Source organism: Hirundo rustica, chromosome 20 (genome assembly GCF_015227805.2).
Source record: "Hirundo rustica isolate bHirRus1 chromosome 20, bHirRus1.pri.v3, whole genome shotgun sequence".
Classification (NCBI taxonomy): Eukaryota; Metazoa; Chordata; class Aves; order Passeriformes; family Hirundinidae; genus Hirundo; species Hirundo rustica.
The window spans coordinates 1,671,053-1,690,026 of record NC_053469.1 but is presented as its reverse complement, the minus strand read 5'-3'; the positions used below and the strand labels follow the sequence as shown (position 1 = coordinate 1,690,026).

Genomic DNA, 18,974 nt, shown 5'->3' with positions numbered 1-18,974 from the left:
CTAAGCAGGGTGCTCAGCAGGGTGAATAAATGGGACCGTGATGGTCACAGCACCGGGGATACACCCCCTCGGCTCCATCCTCCTCCCAATCATCCGTTTTTGTACATAACAAGGGCTGCCACAAACCCTCAACATTTAGATTTTTACACACATCACAAGCAGATAATATGAATTTTGTTAAGACGGTGGTGAGCACAAGAAGCAGCTCAAATATAATTAATTTATATAAAAATAAATACAGGTATTGTAAGTAATATATATATATATATTTCCCCCCCCAAGGCTTTTTGAAGTTTGTTTTCCCTGGTTTACTAGACAGATCTCTTTTCTCCTACACAAACACAAAGGAAAAGGCTGCAGAACAGTTTTTGGAGACAAGACTATTTAAATCCCTGAAATTAAGAAGCCACAACTTAACATTCACCAAGCTCTTTTTTTGTAAATCATGCAGAAAATTACTATTCAAACTTTGCTGGTCAGTTGTTTTTTCCTACATTGTCTTTGCTTTTATTTTCTTCCCACACTGTCATTATGCTCTCAGAATAAATACGACAGACATGAATACTAACAAGGGACACAGGAGTTGGTCTAAAATATCTCTCAGCCACTACATCAGCTTATCAATACCTGCCACAACATGCATCTCAAAAACAGCATGGAAAGAAAAGCTGCAAGACAAGAACCTGGGATTTTACTGGAAATTTTTCTTTACCTTCACTCTTTATAAACTGACAAGCAACACAATCAAGAGTATTTAAAAAATGCCTACCTTAATTTCTGACAGTTTCAACATTTCTCCTGGATATTTTGCCTAAAAAGGCAAAATTTAAAACCTATACATGCAAATCTTGTGGTTCACCCAAGCTAAGCTTCTCCAACATGAATAATCAATCCTTGCCACAGACCCATTAGCTCCTGCCTTGACAAATTCCCACACAACAGCACACGATCTTTTAAACAAACAACAACAACAAAAAAAAGTGTTCTAAGAGATGCCAAGGGCTAAAAAAGGGATTTATTTTTCAAAGGGAAGAATGGCCTGTTTGAGCTGGACCCCAGGCTTGCAAAGAGCAGGTCTGACACAGGGATATTTAACGTTCTCTTTCTCTCCCTTGCAGACAATGATGAGCACGAATGGATCCTTCGGACCTGCCGGAAAGCCTGGGATATAACAACTGAGCAGAAACCGAAACCATAAAACAGTTCTTTCCCAAACAATATTCCAGCAAAGCAGGTAATCTGATTCACAATAAATGCAATTTGTCCTCGTGGATTTGTCTCACCCTTTCCCTCGACAGGAATATAATCTTTCTGTCATCTTTGTCAGCTCAAAGAAAAATGGAAATAATCATTTAATCAGTCATGCTGAGCAAAAGCCATGGCAAAAAAGCCGACTGTACTCACAATAATATTCCTGAGAGGTGTGCAGTGTAGTATGTATAAACATTATTAAGCCTGAAAACAATTTGTTAAAAAGAGTGCCTCGGATTCGGTGTTGAAGTCATTCAAATCCATCTTAATCAACATTATTTTCCCAGATTTTAGTTAGCTGTCCTGGTGAATTCCTTTCCTCTCTTTTTGCTCAGTACTTTGATATTGATTGATCATTGTAATAATGTACACCAGAGGTATTCTTTAATGACTGGTTTGCTAACTAGGAAATTATATCCATTTACTACGAACATTTGTTGAACTCTCCTGAAGCCAGAGTTTAACAAAATAATAAAAGAGGAAAACTGGGTGGGTTGCTGCTTGATTAGTAAGCCAAAAAGTATTTAAAAATAAAATGGAATTACATCATTTTCTGGATGTAAGTGCCAGCACTTCTACTTGCATTAACTTTATTTATTACACAAATAAGACATTTACAAAGCACAACATTAAAAGTATGTAACAAAACAGACATTGGTTTTACAAAAAGTGCTTACAATTTTGTTTTACTTTTTTAAAATAAATATTAGTCTTGACTGTCCACTCATTCAGAGAAAAAAAAAAAAATTTAACCATTGTAGCCAAGACATGCAGAATTGCAACATGCTACAACAAAATGATTGGCAGATGAAATAAAACCGGCGTTTAATTGGCATCCTACAGATAAATCACTGATAGTAGTGCAGGATTGGTTCCCACTCCCTGTCCCAACGAGTGAGTTCTGTAAGCACCTTTAGCTCGGGCATTGGGTTAACCAGCATGAGCCACAAAAAAATCACTGGTGATAAAACCTGAAACCATCCCACTCCCAGAGCCGAGCTCTGTTAGTCACCTTATTAAACTGGAGTGAAGAGCTTTTCACTGGCTGTCTTCAGTGGATTCTGTCTGCAAAAGGGTTTGCAAAGAGCAACTGGAAAAGTTTAGTGCGTGGAGTCTGCATTGCTGCACCAGAACCCATCTGGCAATTACTGAATAAACTAAGAAAATGAGAATGACTTTAATTTTTTTTTTTTTTTTAATCCACAGACAGGAGATGAATGCAAATGACCTGAGATAAGGTTTGGTTCAGTGGCAACAGTCAGTGTGAAATATGTTGTGAAACAATGTATTGAATAAATTAGAAGATTTCTTACATTCTTGGTACAGTTGAGTATTTTCCATACACATAATTAGCTCTAAAACTGCACAAGCTGAATTGCTTCCAGTTTTTGCAAACAATTTGGGCTTAATATAAACAGAGCCTGATTTCTGAATTAGCAAAGCTGCTCCTGGCTACTTATGGGGGGAAGTGCCCCAAGCACAGTCTGTGGTGAGCCCACGTCCCTGGAGAGAAACACCTCCATCCCCTCGGCCCCTGCCTGGCACCCCGGCCCTGCCCTGGCATCGGTCACAAACCCTTGGAAATCCAGGACATTTCACAAGTGGGGTTTTTCTGATCAGGTTGGTATTTAGCAGATACATGTTTCATAGTTTCCCTTTCATCGCACTGCCAGGACAGAAGGGGGGAACGCACCAAACCGTTTTCTCCCTCAACAGAACAGTTGTGGCAATCTCAGAGACTGTGGGATGTCAGGGCAAGTTACAGCCTGAAGTCTCTCCTTCAGCATCAAATGCAGTAACTACCCACTCCTTTATGGCACTAATTCCTCAACTAAAGATGTGCACTAATGGTCGTTAGGATGTGCAAGCACAAACGGGGAACAAAGCCAGGCCCCGGTGACTCCCTGGCCCCCACGAGCACCTCAGGGCTGGCACATGGGCACAGCAACCGCCTCAACCCGTGATGGCAAACACTCACCGAGAGCCAGCCAAGGGAGCACTCGTCCTTCCCTCATTGCTACGGACAAGGACAAGGAGGACGGCGCCTGGAGCAGCTGGTGTCTGTCCCCTCCCCGAGGGACCTCTGCTGAGGTGGCTCCGGTCAGGTCAGTGCGGGAGCGCCTTGTCACTGCTCACGCTCTGGAAACGGTCACTCACACATCAGGAGGTGACAATGAGATTTTGTGGACTTGATCCCCCTCTCTCCTTTCCAAGGTTATTTTGAATTGGGAATAGAGCTGCTGGCTGCCATCTGACAGATACCGGCCCAGCTGTCCGAGGTAGTACCATCACTCTCTTAATACACGTGCACACACACACGAGAGTGTGCGTGCGTGGGTTTGTTCCAACCAATATCAACGTGTGCTTGTACTCAGTTACTTCTCAATCCAAGAGATCTCGATGGCCACCTCAGCAGACGTCCCCATCTCCCCCCGCCACTCCCGGAGCGTTCCTCGTGGTTGAGCTGGAGCCACGTGTCTGGCTGCTGGTGTCACATGGAGTTCAGGGACACGGGCAGGAGAAGGCTCCCCACGTGTGCACTATGGGCTGGCCAGAGCAGTGGGATGGTTGCCCACCCAGCCCATGCCACAGACTGATCCAGGATCTCCCAGAGAGGAAAACACGTGTATCTAGAGTTCCAATTAAAAACAAGTTATGTAACAGATGGATTCCCATCTCCTGCTCCTTGGGCACGGCTCAGTCACATCCCTCACTAGCTGTGGCTCAGGGTAGGTTTTCACATTCTTGGAAGAGCGGCCTCGCAGACACCTCACAGCAGGACAGACCCATGTGCTTGCGTGGAGAGAGGTTTTGTTACAGACCTGCTCTTGGCTCGGTGCAAACTGAGAAGGGCTGGCAGAGGTCACTTGTTTACTTTTCGTTATTCCCATCAATGAAGGATCATTTTGGAGCCCTTTTCCTGACTTGGGGCCAGACTGCTGAGCACTTCCTTCGCTGTTGGTGTGAGCCCAGCCGTTCTCCTGGGGTGCACCCTCATCCCAGGGCCTGGCAGGACCCACAGCTGTACCCCAGCAAGGGAGAAGAGGAGGGCAGAGGGGATCAGAGTCATGCTGCCAGGCACAGGAAGATGCCATCCCCTTGCTGTCCACGTGGCTAGTGACGGTTCCTGCTGGCCTTACTGTGCCTTTCACCTTTTTAACTGGTCTCCAGTTTCTACCCAACTCTTTCCACTGGCTGAACTTGAGTCCACAGCAGGGCAGAACATTTCTACACCCTTATGGCCACCTTCCATTGAGCGTTTCCCAGTCCCAGAGTATGGATTGTCTGAGAGTTTTCTGTAGGTACATTCTGAAATCACCCTTTTGTCATCCAATATGACTCCAAGGAAATAAAGTAGCTTGTTAATAAAGAACGAGAGTATAAAACTTTAAAAAAAAAAAAAAAAAGATTTGGCAGATGGCTGTGAGAGGAGAGAGATATTCAGTGTTCTAAGAACAAGTCAGCAATCAAAATCTTCAGGGTGCTAAACCTGGCTCTGCCACCAACCCTCATGGTTCCTCTCAGGTTAGGACATCTCTGCTCCCCCTCCTATAAAACGGGGGGGAAAAACACTAAGATTTACTTACCTTTGAGTGATCAAAGGACATGTGATTCTAAAGCACTTTGAGGAGGAAGAAAAACTGCCTATTTCCAGCTGGCATCATGTTTTCCACTCAGTGGAGTCTCAGCTACCTGCGAGTTTGGCTCAGGAAGGTCTGTCTATATATCGAGTTGCTGAGCCAAAAAGCCAATTTCAGATTTCACACATGCGAGTGGAAAGGAGGAGGGATGTCCAGGAACTGCTTCACTGGTGCAAAAAGAGAATCAGGCCAAACCACGTAAATTCCTCCTTCCTTTGCGTTCAGAGGTGATCATCGACCCCCCTGAGACTCGGCGTGTTCTGGGTTTTTCGTATTCCCATGGGTTTGGGAGCAAGACTTGCAAGCACAGTAGAGTCACCAGGTTTGACTGTGTCTGGCACTGCCTCGGAGAGACTCACGGTCATTCTACAAGTCCACAAGAAACAAGTGTAAAATGTAACTCTGCACTCAACACACACATACACAGAGCGTCGCTGGAGAAATCAGAGCGGACGTGAGGCGCTGGTCAATGGAAAGAACTGAGAGTGCTGGGTCTGAGCTTCTCCCGCGGGACTGGCGGCGCTGCCGAGGGCCGGGCGCTGCGTCAGCGGCTCAGGGGCAGTGGTGCTGGTAGGGCCACGGGCAGGTGAGGAAGAGTCCGCGCAGTCAGTACTGAAAGAGGATGACCTGCGGGAAAAACGGGAGCGTCAGCGGCTTCCAGAGACGGAGCCCTGGCCACGGCGATGCGCTCGCAGGGAGCGGCGGAACACACGCGGGCTCTGCCGTGGCAGCAGCTTCCACGCAGGAAAATCCCCTCTGGAAGCGCTCTCTGCCCAGGAGCCACCACTGAGGAGCCCAGGTGGGATGGGACTGTGGCAGAGGTGCACCACTCCTCCAGCTGTCAAACCAAACAAAACTGGGCAGCACCCCAAAAGCAGCAGTTCACTCATCTGCTCCGTGATAGAGCAGCTACCAAGAGAAAGACCATGACCAGCACGTGGTGCTGACTGTGCACCTCGCTCACTGATCAGCGCAGGCTCCCCTCAAACACTGCACCCCGCTGCTCTGCAGGTCCAGCCCCTTCCCCGCCTTTGGGCAGGGGAAACAGCTGCTGAGCTGGTCACAGCTCAGTTCTCCTCAGCCACTGCACCGGGCACCCCGAGAGGAGGGTGGGGAATGCCCCACACACAGAGGGGAACACACTCAGCATTTAAATGTGTTTTCCCAGGATGTCAGCTATCTCTGCTTTTAAAAATTTTTGGATGTGAGGGAAAAAAAGCTACTTCAGTTTTCAGGAATTCAACACACAAGTGATTGTTTAGAAAAGGAGCTGGTTGGGGGGCAGCTCTGTGTCCTGAGAACCTTGTTCTGCAACAGCTGTGAGCCAGTAATTGCATTTAAATCAGGAGCTGCTCGCTGCAGTGAAGCCTCTCCAACAACAGCACCAGCACTGTATAATATTTTCTGAAAACTCTGCAGCTTGCTAGGCAGATATAACAAAATGGTGGAATTTAGACTGGAAAAGTATCTTCGCTGTGCCCCTGCCTCTGCCCATTGAAACAGAGTTCAATAAGCTGCTGCTTCTGCACTGAGAAGAGAGAGATCTGAAAAGAGAGGTGCTGAGAACTTCTAACAGTAAAGACAAAAGCTAAAACCACTCAGAGTTGCCAGAGGCTCAGTGTTCCCTCAAAGGGAAGTCACTGAAACTAGGGTCCTAAATAAAATCTTCCAAACCTCAGCATGTTTGAGAAGTCTTGCCCCCAATAAGCTGTGTGTTAGAACAGATATTGTAAGAGCTGAACAGAAAAATATCAACATGCAATATTGTCTCCTGGCCAGACATTGTGAAATAACATTCCTACTTCAGCTATTGTAACCAGTTATTATTTTTAAGCAATACTGCAATCCACAAGAAGTTAATATTTTTTGTTAACTCGTGGAAAACTGGGAAGCTAGCACATGCTGGAGGTCCCCCCTGCTCCGTTGTTAACAGCCAGGTTCTGTTCACACGTGCAGGTGCCTGAGGAACGGAGCAGGACAGAGCTCAGGGCACCCGGGAAGGGGAAACCAGGGAGGATTCAGGCAGGAGGACGTGAGAGCCTTCAGTGGGTGCAGGCACAGAGCCCCAGCACATCACAACAGCGAGGGGCACCCGGTGAAAAACACAGCCATGCCATTTTGACCAACGGTGGGTACATCAACCTTAGGGCCCCCAAAACTAAGGGAAGACACATGGGTGGGTGGCAGCGGCCGGAGGTCATGGAGAAGCAGTGATGCTGACAAGAGACGGCGGTGGCGATGATGTTACACACAGACCTTGGCTACAGCGGGGGGTTGGCCCCAGAGCCTGGAACAGGGACTACATTTACCTTCTCACCCCTATTAGATAGTGGTCCTTCCATGTCTGCTTTGAGGTGCACTGGTGGAGCAGTGTAGGGAAGTCTACAGTGCACTTGTCCACACTGTACCTGACCTGTGGATGAGAAGAGGCTTCAGCCTCTGTTACTACAAACAACACACGCCCTCCGTCCGGCACGGCCGGGCTTCCAGCGGGACACGCGCGGAGCAGGAGGTGCCCGGCGGGGCAGGGACCCTCAGGGGCCAGGGAGGGGAGAAACCTCACGAGAGCCACACAGCCAAAACCTCTGTCCAGGCACCACCAAAGCTGCCCACCACTCACAAATCGTTCACTGGCGCTGGGAACTGTCAGAGAAAGCAACTCTGCTGTCCTGAGCAGGAAGGAGACCACTGACCACCGAGCCCCGCAGGGCACACTCACACCTCCTCTCCGTGGCACAGAGAGCACAGCAGGGCCGAGGACCAGGTAAAACCCAGGCACCGACTTTGCTGGGGACGAGCTAACCCCGAGGGCAAAGTTTCTCACAGCCGAGGAGGAGCAGCAGCACGGGCACCATCCCCGCGCCCGCAGCGATTTGCCACCGCCTCTCCCGGGAGCTGCCCCTGCCCTGCCCCTTCTCTTACTTTCGATGTATCCGTGCAGCGTCACCATGCGGGCCCGCTCCGGGCTGCTGAAGGGCGAGTAGTGGATGTCATCGGCCAGCGAGGAGGGGATGCGGGACGGGGGCGCTCCCGACGGCGGCACCGTGTGCTGCGGGGTGTGTTTTTTATGGCGAGCTCTGCAGTTTTGAAACCAAACCTGAAACGAAAGCAGAGACCGCTGAGACGCGATTGGGTTAAAGCGTGGTCCTTCACCAGGGTCCTTTGGGTGGGTGTTTCTTCGAAGCGTTTGCAAAAGGAATAAAACAGGGAAATCTGCGCCTCACCAGCTTCCGCGGGTTTGTGTTACACTCACCAGAGCAAGAGTGAAGCTGCGTATGCAAAGCTTTGTCCCTGCACTGCTTCCCTGCAAATGACGGGAGCTCCTTTCAAGGTCTTATTTATATTCTAATCTGCAATCCCAGCTCACCCAGCCTAAGAGCACAGCTGAGATCAGTTGGGACACTTGAGCACTGGCAATGAGAAACAAGAGGAGACAAAAACGAGTAAAAGCTTAAACTAGGATAAGCTGTGACTCTAAGAATGATGAAAACAATATTGCTGTGATCACTTGTGGTTTATCATATTCAAAAATCCCATCAGCAGAACATTAAAGCTGAGAAAGGAGGGTACTGTGGCGGGACACAGCCATAGTCTGTGTGAGCAGCAGGTATGAGATCTCTGATCACATCTCACTGCTTCCAATTAAGGAGAAGTTAGGGAAATCCATCCTAGAGTTAAAACATGTATGGAAGGGGTTTTTTTAATGCTAAAGAGGTGATCTGTTCCTTATGCTTTAATTTTTGAAAGATAGCTGGGAGTAAAAACCTTCTCCAAGACTGAGTGAAGATCAGCTCCCCACGGCAGAGCACACTGGACCACAGAGAAGTCATAAGCGCTTGACAAATTGCTTCCTGTTCAAAGCACCTCTAAAAAATATCCTCATAAAAAATCAGCGGGTGTGCAGCCTGCTTGATCTTTAGCTAAATGAAGAATCTCAATAACGGAGGCTCAAGCCAGATTTTCACACACAAAATTTAAACGTGTCATTGGCAAAACAATCTCGGATGAAAGCTCCAAATTTATTTCAGCCCCCCGTGTTTTTATTGTACGCAGAAAGTATGTGAGCAGAACGTTAAAGCGATGAGTACAAACGTCACCAAGAGGCAAAGCTGGGCTGTTTTCGAGCCGGGAGCTGCAGAGGGGACATTTCTCAGTCCTCACGGCACCACTCGCTCTCCCCTGCCAGATCAGGCTCGGGGACTTCCCTGTCGCTGTGTCCCCCGGGGCTGCAAAACCCCTTTTTTCTTTAAACTTCTCAATCCCGGTGCCTCCTGGCGCTGGTGAGCTGCTGTGGCAGGGGCGCTGCCGGGGAAGCTCCCACACTCCCGGTCAGCGGCTGGGGCAGAGCGCAGCGCTCCGGGACTTGGCGCTAACGGCAGCTTCCCCAGCCGGTGATTTACTGCCAGTGGCTGCGGCTATGGGGTTTGGATTCATCGCATCGCAAGAGCGAAAAACAAACACGGAACCCACGAGCGAGACAGAGAGAGAGCGGTGCGGGAGCAGAGGAGGCGACACGCAGGGGAGCTGCTGGGTGCGGCGTGTCCGGGGCGAGGAGCGCGGGGCTGTGAGCCCTGGCCGGTGCCAGCCTCCAGGTGCCCCTCGCTGCCCTGCCCGGGGCCGCTGGGCCCGCGGCGGCCACCCCGGCCCTGCCCTCACCTGAATGACTCTCCGGCTCAGCCCCGTCATGTCCGCCAGCTTCTGAAGCGTTTGTGCGTCGGGGTTGTTGTCCTGAGCAAACTGTGCCTGCATGACCTGTGGAGAGAGGAGAGGAGAGGGGGGCTCGGGATGAGGCTGGGGACTCACGGCCCCTCCAGCCCCCCGGGGCCTCCTGCCCTACCTGCAGCTGCTCGGCCGTGAAGGAGGTGCGGGCTCTCTTGGCTGGCTTCGGCTGGCTGTCCTGCTCCGAGGGCACTGCCCCCTCCAGCGTGATCCCATTGCCTGCAGGACGGGACCCCATGAGCCACGGAAATCACCTGCCCGCCTGCCCCCCCCGGTGGCATCCCAGCCTGGCACAGCCAGAGCATCCCCTGCTGCGGAAAGAGTGGAGCCAGCGCTGCCACTCAGGGGCTGCCCTGCGCTGCTGAGCCCCTCCACACACAGGGAAGGAGAAACAACCATTCCCCAAGAGTTTGCTGTGGAATTAAGAAAAATGCAGCAAGTGGTGGAAGCCACAGGGAACAAGGGGAGACAGCAGCAGCAGCAGGGTCGAGGTGGCGTGTGAGGGCAAGCACTGATGTCCCTGTGGCCCTGACTCACGGTCACCACTTGGCCACATTCTCCAGGGAGTGGCTGGGAAGGGACCCTGTCTCTGCCAGGCTCACCAATATCCATCACTGCTGCCCTCGCTGCTCCCTGTGACCCCGTTCTCCCTGGCGGGCGCTGCCTCCATCAGTCCTTTCATTTGCTCAGAGCATTTCAGTGCACTCTTTGCTCCTTTCCCCAGCCCCAAATTATCCCAGCACCTCGACCTCCTCTTCCTCCTGGGTCCCAGAGCAGCAGCAGGAGCAGCACCGTCCCCATGGCCTTGGGGTGGCCGTGCCCTGAGCCGCAGCCACGCTAAGGGGGGACACCCCAGAGGGACACTGACCTCCCCCTCGCCCAGCCGTGCTCACGCTGCTGTGCAGCCCCCAGAGAGGGTGGCCAGAGCCTCGCTGCTCCCCGGGGCCCTGCAGCAGCCCGTGCCACGCCTGGCTGCTCCTGGCAGCGTGGGTGAAGCAGGGCTGAGGGATGGGTGAGGGAGGGCAGCTGAGCAGGGCTGGCGCTCGCCCCGCTCCCAGGATGCGCCTGCGCGGCCCGGGGAGCGCTCCACAAGCTGGACCAGGCTGTGATTGTCTTGGCTTGAGTTGAAGGACTTTCTCATATAGTTTGACTTGTTCTTTTCGGATGATGAATGGGACTCTGACTTCAGCAACATCTGTTTATTTTTCTTGTATGTAAAACCTCATGTGCAGAAGAAATTGCTGGGTAATTACTGGAGGGGGGAGTGTGGCCCTCCAACTCCACAGCAACTGCAGCTCTCCAAAGTGATCCCACCCCCTTCTCAAAACCCCTTGGACACAGGTAGCGACACCTGACACTCACCAGGTGCCCCAGCGCTGCCAAATACTGGTGCTCAGCCCACACCGGCAGGTTGTTCTGAGCAGGAGCAGCAAAGCCACCATCCCGGCCCCCAGCTGGGGCAACAGCTCTGCAGGACTCCCCAGTGCCAGACCCTGCTGTCCTCACACCCTTCTGCTCCTCTGGGACACGTGGCTTCTCCCCCCGCTCCTTGCTCCCCATCACCTCCCTCACAGCAGCTGACCATATGGACCAACACGCCTCGAGCCACGTCCCGAGCCGGGACCCTCCCAGCCCAACCGGGCACTCTGTTTTCATCCTCGTACCCAAACACAGCAAACAGAAACATATTATCTTCCTGTCAGGTTGTGAATGGTTTCCACATGCTGCATGGGCAGGACGTGGCGTGTCACTCCCTGTGCCCACCACGTGCTGAGGTACTTTCCACCACAGGACAGGCCCCGGCACTGCCCGGCCTGGGCTAACCCCACAGATTTGTTCCTCTGAGCACCTCTCTGGGCACTGCCATGCAGGAGGACGGGGAAGGGACAGGAGCTGCAGTGCTGGGTGTCCTCGTGTCACTGGCTCCATTGGGACAGCGGAGGCTGGCCGTAGCGCAGCGCTGTCCAGCCGGGAGCGGCACGACCCCACATGGGCAGGGCGGGTGGAAAATGATGGGAAGGTTTTGTCAAATCGCCCATCCCACCTTCTACATTTATGACTCACCGCCTCAAAATCCCAGTGGCTTCCTCACGCCCTGCACCCCGGGCTGTGCGGGACCGGGCACTTGTCCCTGGCATTGCCCACGGCACACAGGTCTGCCACGAGCCGCAGGCGCTGCCAGCACACTGAGCCCTCTGCCAGCCCAGAGCCTCGTGCTCACACCCCCCCAGGGCCACCCATCACCCCTTTACGGCAAGGACAGGACCCCCCAGCACCCTGAGGGAAGGGTCAGCGCAGGGGACGGCGACGCCCCGCGCGGGCCGAGGCCGGGACCGCTGCCGCTCCGTACCGTTTTCCGCCGCTCGCTTGAGGTTCTCTATCATGGTGTCGTAGTGGATCCGGCACAGCACCTTCTCCTCCACCAGGCCGAACTCCTCGCCGGTGGAGAGCTGCCGCTTGCAGGAGAAGCAGGCGAAGCAGGCGAGGTGGTAGGCGTTGCCCCGCGCCCGCCGCACCCAGTCGCTGGCGTAGATCTGCCTGCCACAGCGGGCACACTTCGTACCGAACCGGCTGCGGAGGAGAGGAGGCAGAGTGAGGGCAGGCAGGATTAGGACAGGCAGGGAAGGCAGGCAGGGGAAGGTAGGCAGGGGAGGCAGGCAGGATTAGGACAGGCAGGGAAGGCAGGCAGGGGAAGGCAGGCAGGGGAAGGAAGGCAGGATTAGGACAGGCAGGTGAGGACGGGCAGCACAATGCCAGGGTGCAGGTGCTGCTGCCGATCCCATTGCTCACCCCGACCACCCCAGCTCCCACAACACCGATGCACGGGGAGGTGCGATGGAGCCGCCCCAGCGGTGCCCTTGCCTTTGCCGTGGCGGTGGCAGCGGCAGTGCAGCGGGGTGTAACTCATTGCAGCCCTGCGGCGCCAGACGCGGCCGAGGGGCTGAGGTGATGCAGCGCCGTGAATCAGCTCCCAAGCCCGTGGGTTTTTTATTTTGATAACAGCCAGTGTGACACTCGGATGGAAACTGTGTCAGAGCTGGTTCTCTCCCGCTGCCATAAATCAAACCATGTGTGTTCTCCTCACACGTACAGGCGCACGCATCTGCTTTTTCCCCACGGAGGAGGTCTCCTCGCTGTGAGAGGATGATGACTGCGCTGGAGCGAGCTGCGCTGGAAGGTAGCTCAGCACAGTGGCGAGGCGACAAGACAGCCAGGAGCCCCTCAGCAGTGTGTGACAGCCCCATTCAGGATGCTGATGGTCAAGGGCAGGTGATTCACAGGGAGCAGCAGATGTGGCCCCCACGGCCCTGAACCCCCAGGTCAGTGTCTGACACGAGGTGCCAGGCAAGGCCTTGGTTCGATATCTGCATTTTAGTATCACTGCTGCTTAAAATAATTAACGCAACGAGCAGCAGGGAGAGCATCAGGAGAGAAGGGAGCTTCTCCTCTGCCGCCCCAGAGGCGATACTGGCTCCAGCACAGTCACTGCCCTTCCCCACACAGCCGCAGCGCTGCCGCTGCCACCGAGGGCTCCCGAGGGCTCCAGCCAGCCCCTCACCACAGTGGGAAGCGGAGCCACTGAGCCCTGCCCCAGCAGCTCCAGCATCTCCCGGTGCAGGCACAAAACACCGACAAGAAACGACCGCAGCAAGCGACAGGAGAGACCCCGCACCGCAAACCCTTCGGTTCAGGGGCCAGAGCAGCCCCAGGCTCTGCGGACAGGCAGAGACAGAGCCCAGGCCAGGCCACCAGGGCCAGGGCGCTGCCCGCGCCTGACCCTGCCCACCGTGGGCCCAGCAAGATGTGGAAATACTGTCCTGTGCTGGGATTACTAATGGCAAAACTATTTGGGAGGAAAAGAAGGGTCTAAGTTTTTCAGCCTGACCATAGCTGACCAAAAAAGAAAAAAAAAAAAAAAAAAAAATAGAGGACATTTCTGCGCTGAAATTATACAGACTTAGCTAAGAGACTTCACTAATTTACTTCAGATGGGAACATTGTAAACTGACTTTGTGCCAGCTCGTTTATATAAACGCACAAACAAAAGAACTGTATTAATTTTTTATTTAGAAATAAAGATCATTCCTGTAAATTGAATTACTTTGAACAATGTGCTATGTAAACAGTCGTACTTGCTGAACAGTATCAGGCGAGGGGCAGGCGTACGGAGCTAATGGCACGTGGTGATCGCCGCTCAAATCCCAGCCCAGGCGGGGGGAGCGCAGCACGGGCACGGGGGAAACTGAGGCACCAGGCAGCGCACAGAAAGGGTCACACAAGCCCATCACACATCAGCTGGGACCCGGAGGAGACACCCAGGCATCTCCTGAGGACCCGGCAGCACCCCGGGCTGGCAGCGGTGCCCAGGGAGGCGGACGGGGTTTGCTGAGAGGCGCGGGGCTGGTGTGGCACAGGCTGGTGCCGCTGTCCCTGCAGAGCCACGGCGTGAGCAGGGCCCGGAGCGAGGCCGAGGCTCAGCAGCAAGGCGGGCACGGGGCTGCACCGCCCGCAGCACCAGCAACCACTGACACTGTGCCTGCAGCTCTCGGCCCGCTCCCGTCTGCAGCACCGCTGCAGCGATCAGAGCCAGCACCCAAGAGACTGTCACTGTCACCCACCACCATGGGGCCACCACTGCCAGGGACACGGGAACGGGGAGAGAAATGCTGCAAGAAACCTGCCCCGAGCCATCACCACTGCAAATAACAGCTCAAACACAGCACAGGATTTAGCTTGCTGAGCTCACAGGGCAGTGAGAGCCCGACGAGCCCCATCTGCTCGGGGCAGCAGAGCACCAGGAGAGGGGCACCACAGGACTCCTGCCTGGCACGGGCAGGGATGGGAATGGGGACAGGGCCACACTACAGCAAGAGACACAGAGCCAGAGGATTTGTCCAAGCCCAGAACTGTGGCACTGGAGCATCACCAAACGCTTCCAGAGCCGTGGACTCACGCCCTGCAAGCACGGTTTGCGGTCAGGTGAGCAGATGCTCTCCACAAAGGTTAACTCTGGGAGACGGAAACTGACAACAACGTTACCGGGAAAGACTCATCCCAGAGAGACTCATCCCAGGAAGACTCATCCCACCTCCCCCAGGGGAGCTGCATCATCTGGGGCACGGGAAGAGCAGAGGCGGGGGGATGTCCTGGTGCATCCTGTCTCTCCCACGCCGCTCGCACCCAGGTGCCGCAGCTCCCTCAGCCCTCCTGTCCATCCCTGCCCGTGGGGACAGGCAAGGCACACCCAGCCCCGGGGCCACACGCGGCTCTGAACATTCCCGTCCCCTCCCGGGTCACTCTGCAGGGAGGCTCTAACGCAGCCCTCAGAAGCAGCTGACATCTCCTCGGCCTCACAGCAGAGCAGCGGCGGCGCCTCAGCCAGATCTCCACGCTGCGATGCTCGAGCAGGAGCATCAACCCAGAGGGACGGAACGGCGAGGGGCGAAGGCCACCCGAGCCACAGCCGGGCCAGTGTCCCCAAGGCCACATGCCTGCAGACTGCCCACCGAGCTCACAGCAGGGCACGGCAGGAGTCACCCCGGGGTCGTGCTGGGCCTCCGGGCCAGCGGAGCCGCGGGAGCTCGGCTGTGAGCAGCCCTTGCACGGCCCGGGAACACAGTGTTCTGCCTGATGAGCTCCAATTTTAATTTGGTTCTCCTTGAAGAGCTGAAGCCTTCGATGCCAAATGTAATTATTTGACAAGACACAGGAAACAGCAGCATTTGCTTGAAAACGCACATGAGGCCATAGAGTCACGGCAGAGGCAGCACCTACACAGCCCCTCATGGGGACAGAGAAGGGACATTCGGGCAGAGCGGGCCTAACCACACTCCCCGTGGGCAGTGGGGCTGTGACAGCCCCGTGCCTGACAGCCTTCACCCTCAGCATCCCCCAAGAGCCCCGGTGTCGGAGGAGTCAGCACCGCAGCCACAGAGCATCCGTGTGACCCGTGCAGAGCATCTCTCTGCCCCTCCCGTCTGCCTTGGCTCCACACGCGTTAGGATGGGGTTTCTGCTTTGCTTTGAAAAAAAAATAAAAATTTAAAAAAAAAAGAAAAAAAAAATCCCACATATTTAATCTGCCCCCAATAATAAATAAAATTTTCAAAATCCATCCCGAGGATCAGATTTAGCCCGCGCCACACAGCAGGTTCCGCCGGCTGGAGTCAGCAAGGCACCAGCCAGGATGCTCCGAGGGCTGGGCGGGTGCAGGACGGGGCCGAGAGAGCGGACAACGAGAGGAGTTTGCCCGGGGTAGCGGGAGGGATCCCAGCCCTGCCGAGCGGCACCGACGGCGGCGGCTCAGCCCGGCGGGTTCTGCCGTGGGAGCGACCCCCGCTCGCCTCCCCCAGCGCCGCACCGGGGCTCGGCCGGGGCCGCAGCGATCCCGGGGGAGCGAGGCAGCTCCGCACCCGCCGGGCTCCAGCGCCGCCGCTGCCCTCGCTGCCGCCGCTCAGAGATCCACCAAAACAGAATAAAGAAATCTCTCCAAACCGCCTCCTTTCTTTGCAAAAGACAACTGCGGAGCGCTGCCTGGGAGCCCCCGCGCCCCCCGAACGGGTGCCGCAGGAACCGGGAGCGTCCTGCGGCGCCTTCCGCGATTTTCGTTTTATTTCCCTCGGCCCCGCCGGTACCGGCGGGCAGAGCCTGGCTGCTCCCGACGGGGTCCGCGATTCTCGCACCGGAGGTCGCGAAACAGATTTATTCTAACACTGTTATTTGCAATATTTGCGCGAAGGTCATTTCGAGATCCCGGCGCTACTTTAAAACCGCCTTTGGAAAGATCCGCTCTTAAAAACCAACCAAAAATAAACCAAACATCAACGGCTCCAGAACGGTGATAAATGAATGAAAACACTCAAAGTGCCCCAAAACAGCCCCGCGGCCCCGGGACCCCCTTGTGCCTTTCTGTGTTGAGCGGGGAAAATTTCGCTGAAATCACCGAAAATTGCAGTTTGAAAATAATAACAACAACAAACAACAACAACAACAATAATAGCAATAACAACAAGAAGAACCAGCACAGGGCAGGGCGCAGACACCACTGACCCTGTTCTCCGAGCCCCGCACTCCCGGCGGCACCGCACCGAGCCCGGCGGGGCAGGGGCTGAGCCGCGGAAAATCGGGTGATCGCAGAGCCTTTAACAAAAAACACCGGAGGAATCGCTGAGGTGCCCCCCGAGCTCTGCCGCGGCCGGAGGATGCTCCGAGCCCCCCGCGCCCCGCCGGGGTCATTCCCATTTCCTGCCCGCCATTCCCCTTCCTCCCGGGTCAAACAGCGTTCCCTCATCCCGGTAGGACGGGGAAACTCAGAGCGGGGGTCCCAATGGTAGGTTAAAGCCCGGCGAGGAGCTCTAAATACTCAGTTCCCTCGTTGGAGTCAAACTGAGGGGGGGAAATCGTGCTTTAAGGTTTAGAACAGAAAGATTGTCGAAGGCGGAACATCCTCCCCGCGGGACGGGCTGCGCGGGTCCGGACAGAGCTCCGGGGCCGCCGCCGCTGCCTTTCGTTCGTTTCCGTTCCCTGACGCGCTCCGGCCATTGCGGGCCCACAGCGCTGCCAGGGGCTCCCCGAGAGCCGCTGGGCACCGCCGGCTGGCAGCACGCATTTACCGTCCGGCAGCAGCCGGGACGAGGCCGTTCGAGCCCCGTTCCCCGGAGCCGCCGGGCCGGGAGGAGCAGGGGCTCGGGGCGGCCCGCACGGCCCGGCCGGAGGGCAGGAATCCCTCTGGGCGGTTGTGCAGCTGCACCCCAAACTCCGTCCTTTCCTTCCTCCCGGTTTCCCGAGGGTCGTGTCCCACCCGGCTGCTCCAAGGGAGCCCGGCGGGTTTTCCAAACCTTCCCCACCGCAGCGCCGGAGCGGCCCCGACCCCGCTGCGGCCGGCGAGGGCTGAGCCCCCGGGAGCGGCCCCGGCCCGGTCCCGGTCCCGGTCCCTACCTGAAGTAGTCCATCTTGCAGAAGATCTCCTTGTTCTTGATGTAGCAGCTGTGCTGCTGGCGCAGCGAGGTGCGGCACACGGAGCACTCCAGGCACCGGACGTGCCAGATGAGGTTGTTCACCTGCGGCAGAGAAGGGGCTGAGACCCGGGGCCACCCGCCGCCCCCCGCCGCCCCCGCCGCCCTCCGCCCCGCTCACCTTCAGCAGGTACCGGTCCAGGATCTCCAGCCCGCAGCTGGAGCAGACGTTTTTGCCGGCCGACGGCGTGGAGGAGGAGGAGGATGGCGGGGAGCAGACGGACGGCGTGGAAGGGGTGCTGGGCGCTGAGCGGGCGTCCTCCTTCTCCAGGGCTCCAGGCAGAGGTTCCCCGTCGGGCTGCGACTGCGGGCAGAGCCGCCGCGGGGCCGTCAGCCGGGGCCCCGCCGTTCCCCGCAGCACCGAAGCGCAGCGTCCCGCCGGGTCCCCGCAGCCCCCGGCACCCCCGGCCCGGGGGAACGCGCGAACCCCCGACATCCCTGGCGGGACCCCGCGATCCCCGGCCCGGCGCGGCCCCGCAGCCCCCGGCCCGGCGGATCCCGGCGGGTCCCCACAGCTCCCGGCACCCCCGGCCCGGCGCGGCCCCGCATTCCCGGCCCGGCGGGTCCCGGCTGGAACCCGCAAGCCCCGGCCCCGCTTACCATGGCTCGGGAGTGCGGGTCGAGACAGCGGGAGCTCCCCTTGGGCAGCGGCTCCGGCGGCATCACCTTGATGGAGAGAGCGGGAGAGGGAGGCTGCGGCTCCATGCGCCGGGCGAGCGCGGGGCACCCTATATAAACCGCCTCAAAACAATAAATAAGAACTTTCTAGTGGCCATTTAAATCCTTTGCAACAAAAGCTGCGTCTCTTTAATGAAGCAATTTGAATGTGGATTGAATTCTCCCCCTGCCTGCACTTAACCCGGGCCTCTTGAAGTAATCGCTCGGTTCCCATGCGAGCCAAGGCGCTGAAAAACCCCCCAAACTACCTGCAATTAGAAATTGCCGTAAATGCCCGAGATAAGAGGTACCAGAGTGTCAATTCCGGCTGTCAATCAGGGAATCCATCAGGCCACCCAAAGAATTGCAAATTTGATTTTTTTAATGGTAGTAATTAAAAATCGAAATTCTTCCCCCTCTCCCTCCGCCGAGCACAAAACGCCCCAGAAAACGCCGGGATGGAAAAATCCACCCCTCCGGAGCGGGAGGCAGCCAGCGGCCCCGGCTCCGGCCCCGGCCCCGGCCCGGCCCCGGCCCCCGGTACCGGCCGCCGCGGGGAGCCCGGCCCCGCTCCCGGCCCCGCTCCCGGCCCCGACGGCGGCGGCGGCAGCGCTCACCTTGCCCGCCTGGGCGCCGGCCGGGGCGCGGCGGCCAGGGCCCCGGGGCTGCCCGCCCCCATGGCTCCGGTGCAT

At 56.0% G+C, this 18,974-nt stretch overlaps 2 protein-coding genes across 6 annotated transcripts in view; one reads left to right on the top strand and one right to left on the bottom strand.

The window, feature by feature from the left end:
* MORN5 (MORN repeat containing 5) overlaps positions 1-2,563 on the top strand; it is a 14,510-nt gene extending 11,947 nt beyond the window's left edge. For both annotated transcript variants that reach the window (XM_040083257.1, XM_040083258.1), the window contains exons 5-6: positions 1,119-1,234; positions 2,458-2,563. In XM_040083257.1, the coding sequence (XP_039939191.1) occupies positions 1,119-1,198 (80 nt within the window). In that variant the 3' untranslated portion in view covers positions 1,199-1,234; positions 2,458-2,563. The remainder of the gene's footprint in view (positions 1-1,118; positions 1,235-2,457) is intronic.
* Positions 1,801-18,974, bottom strand: LHX6 (LIM homeobox 6). Of its 4 annotated transcripts, XR_005703713.1 has the most exons (11): positions 18,900-18,974; positions 18,226-18,366; positions 17,747-17,929; positions 17,549-17,670; positions 11,962-12,182; positions 9,730-9,830; positions 9,549-9,644; positions 7,815-7,989; positions 7,202-7,305; positions 4,839-5,519; positions 1,801-4,273 (listed from the first exon to the last, which is right to left on the bottom strand). XR_005703713.1 is itself a non-coding variant. In XM_040083254.1 (10 exons), the coding sequence occupies exons 1-10, from the start codon at positions 18,972-18,974 to the stop codon at positions 5,499-5,501; spliced, it is 1,239 nt and encodes a 412-aa protein (XP_039939188.1). In that variant the 3' UTR covers positions 1,801-5,498. The 4 variants fall into 4 exon arrangements, 2 of the variants coding, with proteins under 2 accessions (XP_039939188.1, XP_058279086.1); XM_040083254.1 differs by having other exon boundaries at positions 1,801-5,519; XR_009208447.1 differs by lacking the exons at positions 7,202-7,305; positions 18,900-18,974 and having other exon boundaries at positions 18,226-18,653.

What these genes read in the sequence shown, in the direction of transcription:
- LHX6 (XM_040083254.1), bottom strand. Translation starts at nt 18,974, where the DNA reads ATGCACCGGAGCCATGGGGGCGGGCAGCCCCGGGGCCCTGGCCGCCGC. An exon ending in CAAGCGAGCGGCGGAAAACG is followed by an intron (nt 9,831 to 11,961) that starts GTACGGAGCGGC and finishes CCCGTCCTGCAG; the next exon opens with GCAATGGGATCACGCTGGAG. An exon ending in TATCTAATAGGGGTGAGAAG is followed by an intron (nt 5,520 to 7,201) that starts GTAAATGTAGTC and finishes TTTTTCCCGCAG; the next exon opens with GTCATCCTCTTTCAGTACTG.